The sequence below is a fragment of the Perna viridis genome, chromosome 2 (genome assembly GCF_037379345.1).
Source record: "Perna viridis isolate PV_CMFRI_1.1 ecotype Kerala chromosome 2, ASM3737934v1, whole genome shotgun sequence".
NCBI classification, from domain to species: Eukaryota; Metazoa; Mollusca; class Bivalvia; order Mytilida; family Mytilidae; genus Perna; species Perna viridis.
Genome location: NC_142446.1, coordinates 27,322,061 through 27,348,315, shown reverse-complemented (window position 1 = coordinate 27,348,315; position 26,255 = coordinate 27,322,061). Strand labels below are relative to the sequence as shown.

The window sequence follows — 26,255 nt, the reverse complement described above, 5'->3', positions numbered from 1 at the left end:
CTAAATCCTATTCATCATAAGCTATTGATAATGTCATGGTTAAGCTAGAAAAGAATTATGGGACAAAAGTACAAGGAAATCAGCTCTAAGACCTACAAAAGTTGGCATGGATCAAATTTGTAAAATATCCTTGTATGAGTTCTTGCCCTCTGAATGTTGGAAATAATGTTTTTGCTGTTAATGATTTTTAGCTTAAAGGGCTAAGAGAAGTTAACTTATTGTTTTTCTATCACTGACCATGTCCTTAAATAAAATGTAATATTCAAATGGTTTATTGATCACACAGATATGACCCCTCAAGAGGTATGGAGAGTCTTGATACAGCTTGGGTGTCTAGAGCTAATGCTGTACAGAGGAAAGGAAGAGCAGGACGTGTAACTCATGGTGTTTGTTTTCACCTGTTTACAAGTCATAGATTTTATAATCATCTAATTGACCAACCTGTACCAGGTATGATTGCTGCTTATTTTCAAGCCTTTTTTGTACAGAGGTTCCATATGATTAACTGGGTGATAAAGCCTTTCACTATTAGACCAAATATCTATTGGAAAATATGTCAATACAAAATGATGCCTCAGGTATTGAGACTTTCAGGTATTGAGACTTTCAGGTATTGAGACTTTCAGGTATTGAGACTTTCCATACTAAGTTATTTGCTACACAATTATACACATTATAAGTTTAAAGTTACAGTTGTAATTAAAAAAAAAAGACTCTTAACAATTTCTTTAGCATGTACATGCTGATAAATTACCTTTCAGAAATTCTGAGAGCACCTTTAGAACAGATTGTGCTTAGAATAAAGATGCTAGACATATTCTCAAAACTGTCTGCAAAAGTAAGTACCTCAGAGCCAGGTCATATTTAGTATATGTATTGGTTTTACAATTCATATTATAACTTAAAAAGTAAAATAACTTGAAAGGGCTGTTAACACATGTGAACCACATATTTAAGATATTTTTGTCAATAGATTTTTTTCTGAGAGATGATGTTGAATGAATATATTTTAGAATTTTGCTTAAAAAATACACACATCCCCAAACTTGACTTTGAGATAATTGAGCAGTAATGTTGGAGATTTTTAAAGGATTTTATATTGGTAACTTATATTAGGAGTTTTCTGCGTCAATTAAAAAAAGGCATATCCAATTTCTGTAAAAATGGTTGAAAAAACACTTATCAGACATTTTATTTAACACATTCTAGGAAAGAAACAGGGAATGCTGAACTTTTTTTCTTGATACAATGTATTAGGAAAAAAAAACTCCCATTACCTTTCTATGGAACATTTTCCTGCCAATTATCTCCCCCTTGATCAAGGTTTTCTAGAACCAATGTTTGTAATTTTTCTTCTTATAGTTTTGTGTCAAAATTCTTAAAAACAATTTAAAGGTAAAGTTTTTTACTCAAAACAAAGACTATTTGCTCACTGGCAGTGCATGTTTTATATAAAATTGCAAGATGACTGAACTTGTGTAGGATTGTTGTCAAAGGTAACACAGTGTAAAACTACATATTACTTTTGCTGCTAAATGTTCTCTTTGAGGTGTTAAAATGGTAAAAATAATGGTACTCCTTAAAACATTACTGTATTTTTTTACAAGCAATAAAGCATATGATAAAACCTTATATTTTACATTCAATATTTGAAGGAAGTTTTAGAACAGTTATTAGAACCTCCTGAGGAAGAATCAATATTAACAGCATTAAAACGTTTGCAAGATCTAGGGGCACTGGATGAAAAACATGTAAGATATTTTACTTTAGTATATATTTCTACTTAGATCTTAATATTAACTGCATATTTTTAAATTCAAATTAATGATATATTTAAAATAAAATATTAATATATAAATCATAGATGACCCTGTGGACACATCTCCTCTTACTGGATGGAATCCTTCCATGTTTTGTAGCATGTGCTGTAATGTATGGTATAGATGCTTCCTTTACCGCTGTTTTGATTTTAACAAATTTTGTAGAAGTAATGAGATTAGACTGTTCTCAATATTTCACTTCCTAGAAGAAAACACTGTTCTCTCTTCATGTCCATTTTTCTTCTTAAACATCAAAGTTTAAGCTATAGATCATAAACAGTTTTCATCTTTTTTATTCCATTGATCTACTTTAATATTTATGCGAAACTGTAATAAGTTTTTAGCATAGGATATAGAACAACTGATTACAATCGATTGGTTACCACTAACCAGTAAGAAAGAATAATCAATCGATAGGATGTATTGTAAAGTTTATATGTGCTTACTATTTATATTTGATTATCTTTGAATGAGTTATTAGATTTACTCATTTATACCCTTTTCAAGATTTCTTAATATGAGATCTTGTGTATGTATCTACTTTGCACATTCCCACCATATTCGGTAAGAATTTCGGTAATTCACTTTGATATGACCATTTTTTAAGAGTTATTGGACTATTTTCAGCATTTCTCAACAGCAGAATACCTTGTCATTTCCTTAATTGTTTTTGATATAACGAGAATAGGTATGGTGTATATGTCAAAGAGACAAAAACCCCACTGGGATGAAAATATCAGCCCAAGGCCACCCATTGGTCTTCAATGAACAAGGAAATCCTCATCCCACAGGGCAGGCTGCTGCTGTCCCCAAATAATCATTATACATAGGTACAGTGAAAGAGTTGCCCCTATATACTCAAGTAACATAAAAAATAAACGAAAGGTGAAAACAAAACAAAACATACAGAGGCCAGAAATTCCTGACAGACGCAAAAAAATGTGGCAGGGTTAAAGTACTTTGGCATGATCACAACCCTCCCCCTTTAAAATTTGGCCACTGTTGAAAAATATTACACAATTAATTACACTTAAAAATCAGTTTAAAATGGTTTGAGTCCCTTGATACAACAGAAATAAAGAAATTGAATACAAAGTACACAAATGTACAAACTAAGGACTACTAGTAGTCAACTGACATGCCAGCTCCAAATCAGTTTAAGACTACAAAAAGTTATGTCCCCATCGTATGTATTGTTATGAAGGTTTAGATGTGTGAACTTTACCATTGTTTTGATGATTCAAATTTTGTAGGAACTTTGAGCCATATGTGTCTTTAAATATCTTAAGCAGAATGGGATATATAGCTACATGTATTTATCTTACTTGCTGAGTAATTGGTCCAAATTAAATTAATATTGCTTAGATCAGAGAGGACAGAAATTGAAAATAATCATAGATACCAATTATAGAAAAAATGTTCCTTCATTGTTATTGTGGTGTATTTCAGGATCTGACTCCATTAGGATATCATCTTGGGTCTTTGCCTGTAGATGTCAGGTTAGTATGTTTGTGTTTATTGATTTTTCTCAATGGCTTTTAACCACCAGGTGCTTATTAAATTTCTGCAAAGTTTTCCCACCATTTTGCATTTCCAGGTTTTTTTACAGATTTCATGGGAGAAACTGATTCTCCTCCAATGCTCTGGGGATTAAAAAACTTCTCCACTCTCCAAAGATTGTGGAGAAATTTTAGATTTCAACCCATGAGCTTCAGTGAGTGGGTTAAATCTAAAGTTTAACTATCTGAAGTGAGAAATCTTATAGTTCCCTCGATACTGAAGGAGAATCTGTATGTATACCCTTGCAAGCAGATTGTGAAGATGGTACCCTCTTTCCTGGAACATCACTATGAAAACTGGCTACATATTAAGGCATGGAGCCTTTGTTTGTGTGTATATTTGCCCTTGTGATTAGATATACATTGAATCTTAATTGTAATTATGATGTGGCTACATTATCATTAACTTTGCAAGTATATTTGTTATACCTAGGAAAACAAAATTATATTTGGTATGATATTTTTAATATGTCTACCCATAAGTACTTTTTTTTACTTTTAAGCTCCTTTAAGGGGAGATAATTTAACTTAATTTTTAAGACTCTAGTATGTAACTCTTCCGTTAGAAAAAATAGGCGTCATATGTAGAGATAGAATTTGTTATTATAGTGTAGGTAAAAATATTTTTTGTGAGTTTGCTCACAATATTATGGGTACTAGTTTGATTGGTCCGTTTAGCAGAAAAGTTATTTTTCATTCAGTTAATATATTAACATTCTTTACCAATTATCACCACCAGCTCAACTAGGATTACTTTGAAATCAGGCAATAATTTTTTGTATTTTGTAGAATAGGAAAACTGATGTTGTTAGGTGCTATATTTAGATGTTTAGATCCAGCTCTCACAATTGCAGCATCTCTCAGCTTTAAATCACCATTTGTAAGCTATGGTTTCATTGTTTAAATTATACATGTACTACCAGTACATATGATTATGTTTTTCTGTTAAAATATCACTTAATTTTGCATTAGGTAAGAAACATCAATTTGATATTTCCTACAATTAGACACAAAATATCCTGAATATGTAAGCCCTGGAGAACAACAGTCCACTGATACCAGCAGGAATTTTTATAGGCCTTTCTTTTGGTGGATGTTTAAATATGGTATACATGTACCACCATCCATCCTTCTGTCAACACATATCTCAATAAGGCTGTAATGGATATAACTCGGTTTTGGTGCATTGTTTTCTTTACAAAAGGACACTTCCTTGTATTTCCTGATACCTATATATTAGAGTAATAGGACTTTTAAAAAGATTCATTTTCTGAAACACTGCTGTTTGTTTTAACATGGCTAAAACATTTCAGCCTTTTTATATGACACAGGTATCACCTTTTGGAAAAAAGTTAGAAGCCACTCAGAAGAAGCTGGAGTTTGCTGTAGGAAACTCAGATCATTTAACTATGTTGAATGGCTATCAGGTACACTAGATAATACATATTACATTACCTATAATGGGGTATTTAAAAATTCTGTATACATTTAATGACTTTGAATTAGGTTAATATCATGACCAAGGTCATTACAGATCTCAAGGGTTGATATTTAATGAAATCCAAAGTTGTCAATTGTTTTATTATTTGACTAATTGGTTCTGACACTTCCATCTGTCAACAAGCCCATCCACACTTTCAGAATGAAACTAACTCAGATAAAATTGAATTAAGGATCCTGATGTTCACATTTGTGACATTCCTCACATACCATAAATCATATCATTTGTTTGCTTCCTGTGTGTGTTTTTTGTTTTGTTACTGTTTTTTTTTTTCACTTTGATTTACTATGTAAAAAATTCAAATAACCTTTAAAAGTCTTCACAGGGAAATCATTGGCCTGTCTGGTAGCTTTGGCTTCTTTGTTAGTCAAGATATCTTTTATTTTATTGTCATTTAAAGTAGCAAACCCTTTTTGTCCACTGCTGCTACTGGAACCAACTAACTCTGCAATTATTAAATGACCATAAACATTAAATTAGGAGTGCAGCGATTGGACAAAATAAAGCCATCTTAATATAACCACCAAACATGAATAATTATTGAAAAATAAACTATAGGATTTTACCTAATACTATGTGGGAACACACTAAAGGTTTCACAAATAATGGACTCTGCTTGTCGATCATCATAATTTGCAAAGATCATAAAGTACCAATTGAACCAATCAAAATCGTAGTTATATATAGTCAAATTTCATGTAATTATGTTTCACTTTTACACTCTGTGATTTGAAAAACATGGTGATATGATCATCTATCAGTTGGTCTTTTTTTTTCTTGTTTTTTTTCTATCACATTTCTGCCACTTCTCCTCAATGGTTCTATATAAAACTTAAACGACAAAAACATACAAAGGCCTTAACAGGCTGCCAAATAAAAGACCTATGATTGTGACATAAATATACAGGGTCAAGGGCCATATGATATCAGCATTAAATCATTCCACTTGACCAAAATTTGAACATGAACTGTAACTCATCTTAATATAGTCACATTTATATACCAAATATCAAGTCAGTAAAGGATGTTAAAAAAGGTCTAGACCACTGAAAATTTTATCTGTTCAAAGACCACGACTTAGCCAAAACAATTAAATATAACAACTTATAACTTTAAAAGCTGTGAATCATCTAGATCTATAGTACATACCAAATAGTATAAAGTCAATATCTTAAATGTTTTTTTTTGTAAATCTTGGCACCCAAAAGTTTTATCAAAGTATATAAGTTCTGTGGCCATAACATAGCCATAAATCATTTGACTAGAACAAAATTAAACGTATACTGTAACACATATATAGTGAATATCTCAATGGATGCCCGAAAATATTTGGATAATCAATGCGATGGACAGATGGTGGTTTAAAACTTAAGTTCCATATGGTTCATTGCCAGTAGTGGATTTACTTGTTATGACTAACTGGCTGTAAATATATAGCGCTCAAGGTACTACAATGTTTTAATGCCCATCTCTTTATTGTAAAATGACCATTCTGTCTGTATTTCCATTTTTTCCTCTGTTCAGCAATAATACCGTTTATCAACAGCATCTTCATAACCACTGATTGAATATCTAGAAGTATAGCAGGAATATTTCATGTGTACCCTTTACTCAATTTTTTTACAGCATGAAATTGTGATTCCTTACAGAACAACACATCCTTCACTATTGATGATCATAATGAAAGCTCTCTAGTCCCTTAGTGTATTAAAATGTATGTGTACATAAAAATGACACATTCACAGTTTGTATGTTTCATTTATCTTGGAGTCCTGCACAAAATCATCTCTTGCTAAGCTTAGTACGCTATTATTAAAGATTTCATTCATTTTTACAGGATTGGTTGACTGCAAAAAAGAAGGGCCCTAGAGAAGCCTACATCTTTTGTCAAGATAATTTCCTGTCACAAAAATCTCTTCAGGTAATGTATCTATGTTGTTAGTGTTTTTTTCCTACCAAAGTTTGGGATGTATATAGGAATCTCCCTGTCAATCTGTCCATCTGTCTGTTGTCCACTTACATTGTAAATACAGCTGCTCCTTAGCAATTCAAATTTGTAGGCATTATATGTACATCTAGGAAAATACCTGCAAAGGGAGATGATCAAATTTTGAAGTTTTAGGTCTTACTGACCACTTTTAATGTTTCCTTTACTTTACATTTTAAAAAAGTAAATTTCAAAGCTTCACTGTGAATTCCCAGGACAAATGACGTATTTAAGTTGCATTCCATTGCGAAGCTTGATAAATAAGGCTTTCAAAATCATTATCCTAATGGAATGATGATCATAGAAATTCTTCATAAAATTTACTTCAATAAATAATACTGAAAATTCACATTTTTACTTTTTTTGCTAACTGACAGCATGGAGGCAAATAACTCACACATGTAAACAATATTCATACACTTTTGAAGTAAGTTACTAATATGATTTTAAAGAACACATTCTCAGCTTTATTTTGACTTCTTTTGATCAGAATACACACAAATAATGCTCTTACAATACATACATAGATCTAGGTTCAGTGTGTTTTTGGTACTACATAGGGGGTAGCCAATTGACCCAGAAGTGGTAAGTGAAACCATAATTAAATCTCCTTAAACCTCCTAAATCTACTTGGATCTTAATGAAACGTTAAATACAGATATGCAGATGCACATTAGGGAAGATAGTTATTGTCCAATGCCAGCAAAAGGAGATGATTAAGCTTACAGGTTTTATGTGTTAAAAAATGCAACTCCTTCTACTGCTCATCAGAGTTCGATGCAATATTAAAGGCACATGAAGCTTCACATGTAGATGTACATAAAGAAGATGATTATCGTTCCATGCCTGCAAAGGGAGGTAATCATACTTAAGGGTTTTACTTGATTTAAATCCACATGAAGCAGTGGATATTAACTTTTTGGGGCTTGCTTGCAGTATTCCCTGTTGGTTCAAATGTCTGTGATTATAACACCCTATTATAAGCAGTTGGGGTATATATTGGTTGTGCAGTGAATGTTACCATTTGTCTGTCTGTCCATCACCATGTTTCCATTGCAACTCCTCAAAAACCACTAAAGGTGGTTTCTTATATGTTTTCTTGAGTGGAAAGCAGGAGCAGGGATATCACTTCATGAGCTTTGATCACAGTTTTTTGTGTTATGATTATATCAAGTTTCTGCATATGCTTTAAAACTTACTGGTATTTAAGTTTAATTTTTTTTTTTAAATTGCTCTCAAAAATCAAAAGTGAAAATTTAAGATCAGGTGATTTTTTTAGGTGGATTATACTTTACTAGTGTTAAATTACTGTAAATAGTTACTGAAAATTATAAACTGCGCCATTTTTTATATCTGTAACTTTCTAGCTTTTTATGTAAGATCATGTTTAAACAGCAATGTAAGGAGGTAAATTTACAAGAGGATAATGTTTTACGAATCACATTTTCTGTTAATCAAAAAAAAAAAAAATTTAACTTAATTGCTACCCACTATTTAAGTTTTTTCATTGTACATGTAATTGCTACCTACTATTTAAGTTTTTTCATTGTACATGTAATTGAATATTAAAAATAAGTAAGAAAAATACTCTTGTATACCTTACTAAGGTCCTTGTTCAGTATTTGTTTGCATTTTAATATTCATGACATTACACATACCAATATGTCTCTTCATTTCTTCAGATGTTAGTTAGTTTAAAACAGCAGTTTGTAGAATTATTATCAGACATTGGTTTTGTAAAGGAGGGAATAACATATCGTGATGTGGAGAGGGCTGCTAGATATGGTACTGATGGTGTTATAGAACTTACTGGACAAGAGGTACAATATACTTGTTATACCCCAGCAAACAAAGTTTCCTGCTCTAGAGATTTTGAGGACATTTTTCATGAAGATTAAGCATCTTATGTACATGTACATGAAGGAATATGATTACTGTTAGAGGACTCCAAAGATAATTGAACTTAATTGATTTTACATTTAACTTTATTTGAAGCAGAGGTATCTTCTTTGTGATCATACCTATACAGCAAGATTTCGTAATAAAATAGGAATTTTATTTGTCTGTCAAATTCCTTTTTCATTTATGAAAGTTATATTTAGTTTTATAATATCAAAATTGTATAAAAATTTTGAGATAACTGAAAAACTTAATGGTAATATTGAGAGATGTTACTATAGTCAGGACCTGAGGCAAATTATTCAGTAACTTACAAAAGAACACTAGTGTTTGGAATATATCCTTTATACCTAACCTGGCAAAAGGCCATGTGAGCTATTGCCATCACTTGGCGTCCGCCGCCATTGTCATCTGTCATCATTAACAATTTTTCAAAACTCTTCCCTCTGAAACTACTTGACCAATTAGAACCAAACTTGATATTAATGTTCTGTGGGGATATTTGATAGGTCATGAAGCATGACCACTGTTACTAAAAATAGAACATAGGGGTCAGACAGAAGTTTTTCACATATATCTCCAAAACCATTAGTTTTGCCCAATTCCGACATGGGTAAAAGTGTTCAGCATGAAGAGATCTATTTGTGATCAAATTTTTGTTTTAATCTATGAAGCCATGTTGGAGTCATTGGCCTTTTTCGACATTTTTTCTCTAATTTTAATGTTGTTTCTTTCAAAAATCTTTTTTCTTAAGTTACTTTACCAGTTGGAACCAAACTTGATATGAATGTTTCTTAGGGTGTTCTGCATAGAACTTATATTAGGATTTTTGATTTGTCGAAAAAACATGGCTGCTGTTACTGAAAATAGAAAATAGGGGTTACGACAGAAGTTTTTCACATATATCTCCAAAACGGTTATGTTTAGTCAAATTGTAATAATTGCCGAAATGATCTTCATTACAAGGCTTTCTAAAGTCTGCATTGGATCAAAGTTGTCAGATGATGTCCTTGTTAGAGTTATTGCCCTTGAGAGGTGAAAATTTTTTTTTTTTTCAGTTTTCAGCCAATATCTTGAAAACTATGATAGAAACAAAGAAACTTTTAATTGCTGAAATGATCATTATGATAAGGCCTACAAAAGTGTGTGGAGATCCAAGTTGTTGGACGACTCCTACGAGTAATTGCCCTGGAAAGGTGAAAAATGATGTTTTTAGCAGTTTTCTGCCAATATCTTTAAAACTATAATAGATAGAAAGAAACTCATTTGATGATATGATCCTTATGATAAGTCCTATTAAAGTCTTCTTTGAATCAAAATTGTTGGACAACTCCTTGTTAGTTATTGCCCTTCAAAGGCAAAAATTTAACAAAGTGAGTGATTCGGGCTCCTGGGAGCCCCTTGTTGAAGAGAACATGCTATGAACTTCTGTCTGAAGCATTAACTTTGTGTATTCACAATGTTATTTGCAGGCAAATATGAATGTAAAGAACTTGAAGTTGATATCAGCCATACTTGTAGGAGCATTATATCCCAATGTAGTACAGGTCATGACACCTCAGTCAAAATTTAACCCTAGCAGTACAGGTTTGTAATAGTGTTTTCCGAATGATTTTTACATTGTAACCAAACTTTAATTTGGACTTTCATTTCCAAACTTCAAAAACTAATGTTTTGCACAGTAAAATTAAAAATTTCATGGGAATGAACAAAGGATACTTGCTTTTATTTATTATATAGGAGGGAATGTACGAACTTCAAAGATAGCACCCTTTTAGACTTTTAATTTAAATATGCCTGAATCAAATGGTCAAGCCTTATTCAGTTATTACCCCTGAAACAATTCAAAGTTTGAAAGGATAGATAGGAATCAACATGTTCATTTGTCTGTAGTATAACGAGAATGGATATATTGATTATGTCAGAGAGACAACAACCCCATCAGGATGAAAAATGTCAGCTCAAGGCCACCCATGGGTCTTCAATGAATGAAGAGGAAACCCTCACTCCCCACGACATGCTGCAGCTGGCCTTAATTAATACACGGTTATAAACAGGTACAGTGAAATAGTTGCCCCTATATTCTATAGCAACATAAAAGTAAACTGAAATTGAAAATGAAACAATACATACAGAAATTTCTGACTTGGGACAGGTGCAAAAAATGTGATTGAGTTAAACTTCTTTGGCATGATCCCAACCCACCCTCTTTTAAATCTTGCCGCTGTGGAAGAAGTATTAAACAATTAAAAACACCTAAAGATTAGTTCAAAAAAACGTCCGAATCCTTTGTTTAAACAGAAATAAAGAGACTGATTATATGTTACACAAATGCACAAGCAGTCCATCCATGTACTGTAGCAAAATTATTTTTAAAATTTCTGTTTACTGGATAAAAAACTAAATAAATGATGTTTTCTTTGTACGTGTTAACAATTAAGTTTGAATTTCATCGTATCAGATAATTTTTAACAGAATTTGATATTTTTTATCCAGTGGAGGCAGTGTAATGCCCTTTTCAATACTATAAGAGCCATATTTTGTTGTCTGAAATATGTTTAAACACTTTTCCCAATGTTAGTTATATGTACATACATTACAGGTGCTGTAACTAAGTTTCCAAAACCTGAAGAACTGAAGTTTAAAACAAAATCTGATGGATTTGTAAGTTTGTATATTAAATTTTTAAGTATATTTGAGATGATCAGAACATTTAGGTATATATAAAATTTTTAAGTATATTTGAGATGATAAGAACATTTAGGATAGTTTTTATACCCTGCTCCAATGGATAGGGGAATATACTGTTTTACCCTTGTCTGTGTTTCTGTGTTTCCTTAACATTTTATTCTATTATCCAGTCTCAGTTTTTTCATCAACTACTCATCAAAGTGACTTGCAATTTTATCGCATTCTTCCTGTAGGTGTGTCATACGGTGGGATACATTTTCGGAAAAAATTGACAACAACTTCCTGTTTTCCGAGGACTTTGTTTATTTTTGATATATTTTGAAAGTTGAAATTTTGTCACATTTTTCTCAGCAACTATTCATCACATCTGCTTGATATTTAACACATTCTTCATGTATTATAGTGTAAAATAATTTTGTAAATAATTTGAACAACTTCCTGTTTACCAAGGACTTTTTTTATTTTTGACATTATTTGAAAGTTGAAATTTCTCAGCAATTACTCATCACAGCGGCTTGAAATTTTAACACATTCTTTCTGTAGGTACATGTAAGCCATAATATAGGGGATCGATTTTTGGAAAAATTCGACAACAACTTCCTGTTTACCGAGTTTGTTTGTTCCTCATATCAATGCTTACAGATTTCTTGTTTTATTTCTAGTTTTACGAACCCTCCTACCGTAAATTTTGCCAAAGTAGAAAAAAATTTAAATGGTTGAATGTTTAAAATGTTTTGTCCTCTGACCTAGTTTTTTCCATACAGAAAAAATAGAATTTCAGTTAAAGAATCTGAATTAATGTTATTTTTTATGTAGAAAGGTCTTGCACATTGTTTTACAAATTGAAACCTTGTCAAGATAAAAAAATAATAATTGTTATACCGGTAATTGTTACATTGTTAGATAATCTTTTAGTAAAATAAAGAAAAATATATTTTTGATCTTGACAAGGTTGGTATAGGAAAAAAAAACAACCAAAGTTGATTATTTTTGTTTATCTTCTCCTGCCCATGGGTTTTATAAAAAAATAATTGGTAAAACTTGAAATATGATAACTATGGCCTAATGGTAAAAGATAAAACTGTTGTGGATGCCCGGTATTGGTCATTCAGTGTGTCTCTTCCTTATGAATTATAACTGGGGTGTTACTTTTTTGGCATGTGGGTGGACAGCTTTAAGATGACCTATTGCTAAACAGAGTCTGTGACTTTTGACTTTGAGGTCAAATTTTACTTTTTTTTTTTTTTGCTTTAATGATGTAACAAGAAATAGTATGACCTAAGGTGCAAGTTAGAAATAGCAATACCTAAGGTGCAAGTTAGAAATAGCAATACCAAAGGTGCAAGTTAATGAAAATACTTTGACCAAAAATAACACATGAAGAACAAAACATACAATACAAAAGAAGCAAAAAGTACACACAGGAAAGTGAACAATAGGAACCCCACTTCAAACAAATCATGTCTGGCCTACAACAATAGGAACCCCACTTCAAACAAATCATGTCTGGCCTACAACATTTTGGTCACTTAAGACAGGCTTTTGAAATGTGACAATTGACAACCTCAACCTGATATATCAAGTACCAGGACTGGAAATCTTTTAACTTCAAGTTTGACCTCAAGTTCATTAGTGCTTTTTCTATACTTATTTGTCTGTGATTATAGAATTTTGAATTAGGCATGTGGGTTATCATCAGTATGTTGCAACAAAATTTTACCATAATTTGTTTAAAACAGGACCCATAGAGATGGATTCATCTCATGACATGTATTTTTCCTACTCATTTTAACAATAAGTAAATTTGAAATCAAAGATTTGAGGAAAATCTCAAACTGAGATCATTAATGAAATCCTAGCCTGATTTCCATTGGAATTTAGTAGAATGCTTGTGCCAGGATTACAAATTAGTTTAATTCAAGAAACAAATTGTAATGAAATGCATTAAAAAAAACATTGAAATTATGATTATAAACAATGTTTTGTGTGTTTTTAGGTACACATTCATCCGTCCTCAGTTAACTTTCAAGTCAGATATTATGAAAGTCCATATCTAGTTTACCATGAAAAGGTTAAAACATCGAAGGTAAGCTATATCTATAATATGATGTCATTTTAAAGAGCAAACATAGTAACTTTGTGCCCTAAAAATCAATATCAGATGAAATGCCTGTATTAAAGTTTTATTATTTTATAGATTTTATTGAAGTCAAATTATAGTAGTATACTGATATTTATGACAGCGACACTACAGTCCAACCTCAATTTGTCGAACTCGGATTAGTCGAAATCTCTGATAACTCGAACTAATTACAAAGTCCCAGCAAAACTCCCCTTACTCCAATACAATTTTACCTCGGATGACTCGAACTCGGATGAATCGAAACCTCGGATAACTCGAGGTAATCAATCAGTCTCTCGATAGGACTTCGAGGTTAATTAACCCTGATGTCTCGAAGTCAACTAATTAGTCGGCAAACTGATTGATTTATTACAAACCATGATCGAAGTGTATTTTAACGATTAGCATGGCTTTTAAAATTAATGTTGACACTCTTTATGGTTTGTTAAAAGAAACAACTTGTATTAAGAACACGTCAGAATTTACACTTAACAGTGATATCGGATATTTTGATAAAAAATTTAAAAAAATACAGATGAACTGCAATGGTATCTGACTATTTAATGAAACATCAAACAGAGGATAGTAAGTGATAGTAACGGTATTTCAACGACTACATTTGTTTTGCTAGTGAATTTGAAATTTTTTCATAATAATGTAGAATACATGGTTTGATGATACTCCTGATTGTGAATGAAACAAAGCAACATGTTATGAACTATGACGTTTTTGATGTAGAAAAAACAAAAAAGGAAATTTCACTCAAATACTCAGTGCCGTTCAGTATTTCAAACATGATATACAACATACAAAAAATATCTTCCGATATGAAACACAAGACATTACGAAGTACCATGTAAAGTGAAGTACATGTACATGTACAAGCACAACAAATGATGTAAATACAGAAACAATCATTGACCAAACTACTAGTATTTCCGGTTTATCCTCGACCTCGGATTACTCGAACCTCAGATAACTCGAACATTTTTGCATGGTCCCTTCGACTTCGACTTAACGAGGTTCGACTGTATTTATAGTTGGTGAAAATCACCAAATTTGGTAGTACAGTATATCTTTTTTGTGTTTTTTTTTATCTTTTAACTCCAAGACAGGTACCAGGTATTATGGTAATTAAGAACCAACTATATTTGTTGATGAAATTGTGCTACAAAGTTCCATACCACAAGAATCAGGCAAGCATGGAATTTTGGGGTCATGACCATAACTTTAATACTCTACTCCATTCTATTTTAAATTTCATCTTAAACCTATCTTCCCCACATGAAAATCAAATATTTGTTCCCTTATTCAAATTACTTAGAATCTAACATGAAAATATATTATATAGTCTTCCAATTACCACTCTTATTGGGAGTATGAGCCAACAGTTTCTCTACCTTCAGAAAGTATTATCATGCTTCGGTAGTGTTACTTTCCTCACAAAGATAAATTGTCAGGTCACATGACAACAAGGATAGTTAATTGTACTCTGTAAACTTTAATTGGTCAGGTATTTTCAGAAACTGTACAATGATTAGTTTTTATCCTCTGACATTAGAAAAGGGAACAGATATAGTGAAACACAACAAATGCACCATCGTATAATCCCTATAAAAATAGTAAATACTGAGATTACTAAAAAGTCTTCAATAAGTGTAAAAGCTCTGAAAGGCCCAGACAACAAAAGTAATAACATCCACAGTAGCAGAACAATGACACTCCTTTAAATTAAACTAAAAATTCAAATAACGACATGACGACACATTAATGACCAACATTGACATTAGGGTGAAATCTTTCATTTCTATTTTTCATATTTGTTGATTGACCTTTTATTACTGCCACCTGTATTTATCAGGGACTGCACAATGTTTAGTGCAAATCTCCAGTTATTGACCTTTTATTTACAGGTATTTATTGGAGACTGCACAATATTTAGTGTGTATCCCCCATTATTGACCTTTTATTACAGGTATTTATCAGAATTTGTACATCGTTTAGTGTGGATCCTGTTTTTGACCTTTTATTACCGGTATTAATCAGAAACTATACACTGTTTAGTGCATATCCCATTATCAACCTTTTATTACAGGTATTTATCAGAGATTTTACAATGATTAATGTGTATCCCTCATTATTGACCTTTTATTACAGGTATTTATCAGAGATTGTACAATGATTAATGTGTATCCCTCGTTATTGACCTTTTATTACAGGTATTTATCAGAGATTGTACAATGATTAATGTGTATCCCTCGTTATTGACCTTTTATTACAGGTATTTATCAGGGATTGTACAATGGTTAGTGTGTATCCACTGTTGCTGTTTGGTGGTGGTTGTATATCTGTTGACCTAGAAAGAGGCAAATTTATCCTGTCGGTAGATGATGGATGGATAAAATTCATTGCAAGTTCACACCAGGTAATTATACTGGTATGATAATTTTTATAGGACCAATATGTAATTGGATAATTGTATCATGCAGTCATCATCAGCTTCATTGTCATTGTCTTTGCACATGTCTGGGACAATTTGGTTTCCAGACAAAAAACTTGAGTACATAAATGGACCTTTATGAAATTATACCACTTGGTGACGTTCAAGGTGACATACTACAAAAAGGATGGGGTTCATTTTTGAGGGTTGTGACTTGAGCTGTTTAGGGATTAGAGTAAGTTTATATCATTAATAGCTCTGCCCTCGGTGGTTAGTTGCCATTTGAATTTACATGAATTATCCATATTTTCAAAATGTTGGCATGTGTTAAAAAGAATAAGAGCTAGAAAAGTTTCAACTTCTAGATGTTTTATCTTGTATTTTGTGAGCTTTGGACTGACCCTGGACTTTTTGACATTAATGGTGGAGAAATTTTTCAAATCTCATTTTGTAATGTTTAACGGTAGTTTTTTTTTATGAATTTTTTTTTTTAACAAATACAAATTACAAGTAATTGACAAAGTCTGTCATACTTACAGTGCCAGGCTAGGGATCTTGTTAAAAAAACCATCACACATTTGTAGATAGGGATAAGTTACTGGCCATAAACTTCTATAGTTTAAAGTGTAAACAACTTTCATTTGCCAAGAATAGCCTTCTGTTGATAAAATGTTAAAGTTTTGAATTAAAATGAAAATTGATAGCTTATAATTTTGAAGTAACTTAATATAAACTGGTATTACATGTATTTTTAATGACTACGGAACTTAAATGAGGTCTTTGTAGAAAAAAAACTGTTACATTTTAGTATTTTATTTGTGCTGACTTTTTTCTATTTTGTAGGTGGCTGAGCTTGTTAGAGAGTTAAGAACAGAATTAGACCAGTTGTTATCAGATAAAATAAAGAACCCACATATGGACTTGTGTTCCTGTCCTAAAGGCAGTAAAATCATTGATACCATTGTTACACTTATATCTACTCAATAAGAACATGACAGTAAAGAAAATATTTCTACATTAAAAGTAGCAGTCTTTACTAATTTCAGACTGGAGGTGTTTCATGCAGACAAAAACTAATCTAATTCTGAATTAATTTCTAATGCAGAAATAGTTATAGACCATCTTAGTTTGTCATTTGTTTGTTACACTATTGAGACAAAAATTACATAAATTGGGTATGAAATTGGCGCTTTGCAAAAATTATTGGTCTTGATTTGATTGATTTTAGGGGTAGATGAATATATTGTTATCAGCCAATTTATACAGTTTTAACCTTAAAGGATTTTTTAAAATTTAGATATGTTTAAAAAAGAGTTTGATATTAGACTTTTAAAATTTTTTCTTCAGACTTATCTTTGATAATTCAGATGATACATTTATAAATAAGTAAAGGCTTTATAATGTTTTCTAGTTGTTTTACATCTATATTAATGAATTATTTCTAGCTTGTGATAGTAATAATAATGTATTAGTACCATTACCACACAAAGTAATGAACTTGTAACTCCAAAGAATGAAAGAAAATAAATAAATTAGGTGTGCAATAATGTTAAACCTAGTCATTGCAAATTACATGTATATAAGAGAACCACAGCCATTTTATTATTTATACATGTAAATGTAATCTACCTTTTTAGCTCACCTGGCCAAAGGCCATGTGAGCTATTGCCATCATTTGGCGTTCGTCGTCGTCCGTCGTCGTTAACAATATTTAAAAACTCTTCTCCTCTGAAACTACTTGACCAATTGGAACCAAACTTGGTATGAATGTTCCTTGGGGTATCCTGCATATAAATGAAGTGGGCATTTTTGATCTGTCAATAAACATGGCCGCTGTTACTAAAATTAGAACAGGGGTCATACAGTAGTTTTTCGCATATATCTCCAAAAACGGTTGGGTTTACCCAAATTCTGACAATGTAAAAGTGTTCAGCATGATAAGATCTATCAGAGGTCAAATTTTCATTTTAATCTATTAAGCCATGTTGGAGCTATTGCCCTTTTTCAACGTTTTTTTGCTATTTTTTTGTTATTTCTTTCAAAAATCTTCTCTTCTGACACTACTCGACCAATTGGAACCAAACTTGGTATGAATGTTCCTTGGGGTATCCTGCGTAGACTTGATGTGGGGTTTTTTGATCCGTCAAAAAACATGGCCACCGTTACTAAAAATAGAACATAGGGGTCATACAATAGTTTTTCGCATATATCTCCAAAACGGTTCGGTTAAGCCCAGTCTTGACCAGGTAAAAGAGTTCAGCAAGATTAGATCTATCTGTGGTTAAATTTTCATCTTAATCTGTTCAGCCACGTTGGAGTTATTGCCCTTTTTCAATGTTTTTTGCTATTTTTTATGTTATTTCTTTCAAAAATCTTTTCCTCCTACACTACTTGACCAGTTGGAACCAAACTTGGTATGAATGTTCCTTCGGGTATCTACTCGTACAACATAAGTGGTTGGAATTCCGTTCCTCCATACCCCACAAAGTCAGAAAATAGCTTGCCAGACAACCTTTAGCATTGCTGGAGTATGGGGTATCATGCATAGAACTGATGTGGGAATTTTTTATCCATTGAAAAGCATGGCCGCCTTTACTAAAAATAGAACATAGGGGTGATACAATAGTTTTTCACATATATCTCCAAAATGGTTAGGTTTAGCCCATTCTGAAAGGGGTAAAAGTGTTCAGCATGATGAGATCTATCTGCGGTCAAATTTTCATTTTAATCTATTAAGCCATGTTGGAGTTATTGCCCTTTTTTTACTTTTCTTTGCTATTTTTAATGTTATTTCTTTCAAAATCTTCTTCTCTGACACTATATTACCAATTGAAACAAAACTCGGTATAAGTGTTCCTTGGGGTATCCTGAATAGAATTGAAGTGGGTTTTTTTTATCCGTCAAAAAACATGGCCACTGTTACTAAAAATAGAACATAGCGGTCAGACAGTAGTTTTTCGCATATAACTCCAAAACCGTTAGGTTTAGCCAAATTCTTTCAATTGCTTAGATTATCTTTATTTTTAGGACTACAAAAGTCTTCAGGCATAAAATTTGTCAGACACCTTCTTATAAGAGTGTCCTTGACGTTTTTTTTTTTTACAGTTTTCAGATTTGTCTTGAAAACTATGATAGATTTAGACTTTCATTTACTGAAGTGATCTTATGATAAGTCCTATCAAAGTGTTCTTGAGTCAAAATTGTTGGACAACTTGTTTAATTTATTGCCCTTGAATGGCAAAATTCAACCAGGTGAGCAATTCAGTCTCCTGGGAGCCTCTTGTTATTGACTGGTACTGTTAGGAAAAGCAAGATTGTTACTGTTTTATCATCAAATGAAACATTTTAATAGGATTTATTGTTTAATCATTTTACAGTTAAACCTATCTAATCCTTCATAACAGTTACAATTTATTTTCAACCTGTGAAAACTGAATATCTGCCTAAATTTAACTAGTCATTCAGTCTTAAGACGGTTTGGTTAACATGGTTTTTTATCTGATTCCATTTGTTTACGGACTGATATATCTTGTTGTCATATCTTTATTTGATTTCCTTAAAGTATCTACTTTTTAGCTCACCTGGCCGAAGGCCAAGTGAGCTATTGCCATCACTTGGCGTCTGTCGTCATCATCCGTCGTCATTGTTAACAATTTTTCAAAACTCTTCTCCTCTGAAACTACTTGAGAAATTGGAACCAAACTTGGTATGAATGTTTCTTGGGGTATCCTGCATAGAACTGATGTGGGGATTTTTGATCCGTCGAAATACATGGCAGTTGATACTAAAAATAGAACATAGGGGTCAGACAGTAGTTTTTCGCATATATCTCCATAACCTTTAGGTTTAGTCAGATTCTGATGGGGTTAAAGTGTTCAGCATGATGAGATCTATCTGCGGTTAAATTTTCATTTTAATCTATTAAGCCCTGTTGGGAGTTATTGCCCTTTTTCAACATTTTTTGCTATTTTGAATCTTATTTCTTTCAAAACTCTTCTCTGACACCACTTGACCAATTAGAACCAAACTTACTTGAATGTTCTTTGGGGAATTTTGCATAGAACTGATGTGGGATTTTTGATCCATCAAAAAACATGGCTGCTGTTACTAAAAATAGAACATAGAGGTCAGACAGTACTTTTTCGCATATATCTCCTAAACCGTTAGGTTTAGCCAAATTCTGACATGTGGTAAAAGTGTTCAGCATGTTGAGATCTATCTGTGGTCAAATTTTCATGTTAATATGTTAAGCCATGTTGGAGTTATTGCCCTTTTTTTACTTTTCTTTGCTATTTTGAATGTTATTTCTTTCAAAAATCTGACATCACTTGACCTATTGGAACTAAACTTGGTATGAAAGTTCCTTGGGGTATCGTGCATTGAACAGATGTGGGGATTTTTGATCCATCAAAAAACATGGCCACCGTTACTAAAAATGGAACATAGGGGTCAGACAGTAGGTCTGACATGGGGTAAAGGTGTTCAGCATGATGAGATCTATCTGTTGTCAAAATTTGGTAAAAATCTGTTGATCCATGTTGAAGTTATTGCCCTATTTGGACATTTTTTGCTGTTTTTTAATGTTATTATTTTAAAAAATCTTCTCCTCAGAAACTGCTTTACAGAATTTAATGAAAGTTGGTATTTTTGTTTTAAAGGGTACCCTTAATAAAATAACCATTTGGATTTTTGATCTGTTATAAAGCATGGCCGCTGTTATTAAAAATAGGGGTCAGACAGTAGATTTTTGCATATATCTCCAAAATGGTTAGGTTTAACCAAAATCTGACTGGGATAAAATTATTCAGCATGAAGAGATCTATCTGTGGTCAAATTTTGGTGAAAATTTGTTGACCCATGTTGGAGTTATTGCCCTTTTTGGACATTTTTTGCTGTTTTTGATGTTATTACTTTAAAAAATCTGCTCCTCAGAAACTGTTCTGCAAAATTCAATGAAAGTTGTCATTTTTTGTTTTATAGGGTATCCTTAACGAAATAAAGGATTTTTGATTGCTGAAAAAAAACATGGCTGCCATTTCTAAAAATAGAACAATGGAGTCAGACAGCAGATTTTTACATACATCTCCAAATCTGTTGGGTTTAGCCAATAGCTTTCAATTGCTGAAAGGATCCTTATTATAATGTCTCCAATGAATCAAATGGAGTCAAAATTGTCTGACAAGGTCTCACTAACCACTTTCAGTTTCCATTACTTTACATGTTAAAAAAGTAATTTTCAAAGTCTCACTGTGAATTCCCAGGACAATTGACATCTTAAAGTTGCATACCGTTGTGAAGCTTGGAAAATAAGGCTTCCAAAATCATATGCTAATGGTATGATGATTGTAGAAATTCTTCACAAAATGTACTTGAATAAATAATACTGAAAATCCACATTTTTACCTTTTCTGCTAACTGACAGCATGGAGGCAAATTACTCACAAATTATTCATATACTTTTGTAGTTAATTACATATATGATTTTAAAGTACACATTCTCAGCTTTATTTTGACTACTTTTAATCATAATACACACAAATAATGCACTTACAATGCATATGTCTAGGTTCAGTGTGTTTCTGGTACTACATAGGGGGTGGCCATTTGACCCGGAAGTGGTTTATGAGACCCAACTCCTTATTAGAGTTGTTGCCCTTAAAAGGCAAAAATTTGACCAGGTGAGTGATTCAGGCTCCTGGGAGCCTCTTTTTAATACAAGCATTTGGTTCACTAGTAATTCACAAACAAGCAATGGAAATATATTAGTAACTCTTACAAAGTTGTGTTAAAAGGATATTGTGTGATATGTTTGTCAAGTTGTGATAGTGTGAAGTAAAAAGAAGTTTCTTGAACATTCACAGTGTCTAGACAGTAAATAAGAAATTGAAGGTCTGTAAGGGTATTAATATTCGTGGTGTACTTATTTTGGCTGTTTTATAACATACCCAGCAGATTGATTTTAACACTTAAAACAACTAAAAATCATTCTTTGAATATTGATACTCTCAAATATGTTTACTTGCCAGAATCCCTGAAGTCTCTTCTTTTGTGTTTGATTGACATAGGAAATTAAAAGATTTTCTTTCAAAAAATTTTTTTTTAAAGTAAAAAAAAAAACAAACATTTCATAAACATATAGTTAACATTTTAGTCGAACAAAGGATATTGCATATGAAAAGCTTATGTGTTAGATTTATAAATAGAGAGGATGTTTTGATTTCACATCCCAAATATTACTTAATGCCTTTGTCCATATACATTGTACTTATATAGTAATATTTTTGTGAAGTCTTAAGTCTTTTGAAAGTATAAGTGTTTGTAAGAATCAGGCAAAATTGGAAAAAAATCAGAAACAAGCAAGACAAAACCCCACCGATCTGACAATAAAATATCATTCATGGATGCTTCATATTTGGTCTCTGCATCATTGGATTTGTTCAGAAATTGTTCAATAGAATCTTAGAAAAATGAAGTTTTTGACTGAGTTATCTGCCCTTGAAATGTTCATTTTCAGTGCATTTCAGTGAAATTGTAACTCAATGGTCCATGAAAAATCTTATATTTTTTTCCTTGATTCTGATGGTGCAAACAGTCAAAAATCAGAATGGTTTTTTTTTTCATACCATGTTTCACCTACTGCCTGATTCTTACATGGACTGATACTTAAAGTGTCTTCCAGTCTGTGATATGCCAAAAAACTGTTACATAGATGCTGTTGATAATTTAATAAATTGTTAAAACTGATATCTGTGTTTAACTATTTCACAATTGAGAATTATTTAAAAGGGACATATATATAAGCTAGAACACTAGGAATCGTAACTAGCTGTTCCATGCCATTGTATATTATCACTATTTTGTAAAAAAAAAAAATCCCTTTGATCTTGCTGTACGATAATTTTCAATCTCACGCCAGTCAAGTGAGAATGAAAATTATTGCTAGTTTCTATGTCCTCGCATGACATACAAGCAACCGCGTAGGAATATTTGACGACCCAAATAACCGCCTGTTTGTTTACTGTGTATGAAATAATGACTAATTTGTGGTAATATTTTCTGGTCTACAATGGAAAATGATAATATACAATAACTTATCTGATTAGAATGAATAAATCCCCAAATTACTTCACAAATTTTTAACGCGACCGACATACTTAACCAATTTGTTTTTCGATGCAGTCGGTATACATGTAGTTTCGCTTTTTACCCTTCGACCTTAAAGACGCTTTTCTATGACAACGCAAGTCACCCGATCAAAATTCTGTTTCCTGATTGGCCAAATGCTGATAACTCAGCAACGTTCGAAAAAAAAAAAAAACTATCGAAAATTAAAATTGTGTTATTGTAGAAAACTTTAAGTGAAAAGAACAAAATTTTACTGCGTCGGATATCTTTTTATTAAAGATAGTACTTGTTTTCAAATGATGTGTATCACAGCTGCACAATATACGTGACGTCACGCATCACGTCGCCGAAAAATAGTCTCGAAAGGAAACTTTGCAGCGCTAATAAAATATACATATTTAGGTCAGGAAAACTGAAAATAAAAGAGAACTAATACTTTACACTTCAGCAAAACAGCGATAAACAGATTATTAATTTTTTTTTTTCAACTCGCGGGAGTTTCTCATGCAGAGATAAAATACTGCAAATTATTTTTTGTTGAATTCATAAATGTTTCCTTTTAATAAAAAAATAAGCATATTCACATGTGGCATAAGAAGTACCAGACCCCAAAAAGCATCAATTCCTTCTCAAAATTATTGGTGTACTGATTAGGTAAGTTCAGTTCTTTTCCAGTTTTTTTTTTTTTTATTGCCAGTCTGCCATTTTCTGTTTTGGATTATCAAGACATCTTTGCTTTTTTAAGTTAGAGGTAATTTTATATTTTTAGAAATAGATCAAATTTATAGTAACAGAAATAAAACATTGATGATTGCCCGATTGTGTTTTTTTAATATATGTTATAGAGATAGATTTGGTAGAAAAAAATAAGACCAATTTTGCCGTCAATTTTAAGTACATATCTATCAGACTGTACACAAACACACGAATGAAGCATTACAGTCTTCACTATTAAGCAGTAGTCCGAGGCCCAAGGCTTGTCAAGATGGAGGTGGGCCTGTAAAATTAAGTACTACAGGCCAACAGTCACTATATAAAAAATCTTGAAAATGTATTTTGGGCATGTGAACTGGAAAGTTAGTTGTGAAGACTGACATTGAAAAATTGAAAATTTTATGACTTGTGATCGCTTTGAAATGAACCTGAGATTTGAAAAATGTACATTTATTTTTTAAGTTTGATTTTCTTTTGTAAATTTTAAGTATATGCACAGATGGTTGTCTTTGATTAAAAGTTTGAACAGGTGTTATGAAGAAAGTGCTGCAGCCCTTTTCACAAAAAATCGTAAGAGTAAAATTAGTCGTAAGTTGTGACGTCACAACACTTAACTCTATTATGACATCATAACTCACGACTAATTTTACACTTAAGATTTTTTGTGAAAAGGACCGCTGAAGTTTAATTTAAAGTAATTTATTGAAAAATATGTCATTTGTAAAGTGATGTAAAATGATTAAATATAAGTTATTTATATTGGTCAATCAAAGAATTAGTTTAGGTACCAACAGTTCTATTACTAATAGAAAGAAGGGTCTTGGAGTTTTTCTGAGAAGAAAATTCTATATTCAAGTTTCTCTAAAGATATTTTATCTATGTCTTAATATAAAAAAATAACACAAAAAGGAACGCGAGTGCATTTTCACTAACTTACTCGCTTTACTGAGTATATAGAATGTTCAATTTTGTATTTTTTTTTTTTTTTTGGTAATTTTTTCCTTTCATATTTCTGGCAGTAGTCATTTATTTCCTGCTGGGGGCTATGGAATTTAAAAAAAAAACAAACAAAGTTCTGTTTCCAAACCTTTTAGAAAAGAATGTGTTTTACTTGCCCCCGCCCCCTAATAAAATCAAATGATTGCTGCTTAATGAAGACCATGGAGCATGGAAATCACAGTCCCCACTTTTCAGTAATAGAATAGTTGTTGCCTTTGCAATTATTTCCAAAAAATGTACTTGGGTCAGGATTTATTATTATTTTGTACATACTTATTTATTTATTTTATTTTATTATTATTTTTTTTTGTTATAAAGATTTAAAAAAAAATTACGAAATCATGTGTTATAAGGGACTAGTCAAAATTTATCGCCACATAGGACCAGTGCAAACAGCAGAAGGACAGACACTTTTTTGATGTAATGCTTTTGGTGGGACACCACTTTTTTACTGATAATATCCATGGACAAATACTTGGAACTAAATTTATTATTAACTTAAAAAAAAAAACTATTATAACAAAAATAGTCTACAACATATAAATGCAGTAGAAAATACAACTATTTAACATAATTCATTGTAATTGGAATAACTATACGTATCAAAACAGAAATAGCTTTATATCGATACCTCATTTGTAAGATCTTTAATACACTATGTGTTAATATAATATTTTCAAATACAAACTTTATAAGAAAATCATGATAGGACACCAATTTTTTTCTTACCAAGTTGACATAGGACATCATTTGTTTTCAAGTCAGATAGGGTTGCAACTTTTAAATGGCATTTAAATGTCCCATTTGTTTCTTTACAATCTTGACAAAGTTATAAATAGATCACATAATACATGTAGTTGGGTGTGTTTGACTTTTACTTTCAAACGATTAAACGGAATATGCAGTACATAGTCCGATTTTCAATTTGAATGAATTATTAATTACTTTTATTTTGTTTTGTTTTGTTTTGTTTTGTTCTTTTTTTTTTTTTTTTTTTTTTTTTTTTTTTGTATTGCAGGTAGTATTATACACAAATGATTAAGATCGTGCAAAACGAAATATTTCAATATGTCTCAAACCTTCGGTTTGTATACGGAATTCCTGACTCAAACTAGTTTTCTGATGACCCAATCCCATTTAGAAATGGGCTTTGTTTATTTCTTCAATTTACTTTTCCTTTCAATTTATTTTGTTTATGTTTCAATGTTATTATCTGTTTTCACCACTGTTACCTTTACTGGAGGAGGGATGTGTTTGTTTACACTTTGTAGTTATTATGACCTGTCGACTGATTTTGCATTGACCGTTTAATTATTTGAAAATGGATAATGACCTGCTTTCATATCGATTTTCGATAGGTCAGCATTATTTTAAAACTCATGGTTTTTTTTATTTCAT

The 26,255-nt window shown here is 31.7% G+C and overlaps 1 protein-coding gene across 1 annotated transcript in view; it reads left to right on the top strand.

The window, feature by feature from the left end:
- LOC148624291 (putative ATP-dependent RNA helicase DHX57) overlaps positions 1–22,763 on the top strand; it is a 43,342-nt gene extending 20,579 nt beyond the window's left edge. The window contains exons 15-27 of the mRNA XM_088566959.1: positions 287–450; positions 762–838; positions 1,656–1,751; positions 3,270–3,319; positions 4,169–4,259; positions 4,711–4,806; positions 6,718–6,801; positions 8,550–8,687; positions 10,239–10,353; positions 11,369–11,430; positions 13,454–13,543; positions 15,861–16,004; positions 16,863–22,763. Coding sequence (XP_088423085.1) covers positions 287–450; positions 762–838; positions 1,656–1,751; positions 3,270–3,319; positions 4,169–4,259; positions 4,711–4,806; positions 6,718–6,801; positions 8,550–8,687; positions 10,239–10,353; positions 11,369–11,430; positions 13,454–13,543; positions 15,861–16,004; positions 16,863–17,006 — 1,351 coding nt within the window. The 3' untranslated portion in view covers positions 17,007–22,763. The remainder of the gene's footprint in view (positions 1–286; positions 451–761; positions 839–1,655; positions 1,752–3,269; positions 3,320–4,168; positions 4,260–4,710; positions 4,807–6,717; positions 6,802–8,549; positions 8,688–10,238; positions 10,354–11,368; positions 11,431–13,453; positions 13,544–15,860; positions 16,005–16,862) is intronic.
- The last annotated feature ends 3,492 nt before the right edge of the window (positions 22,764–26,255 follow it).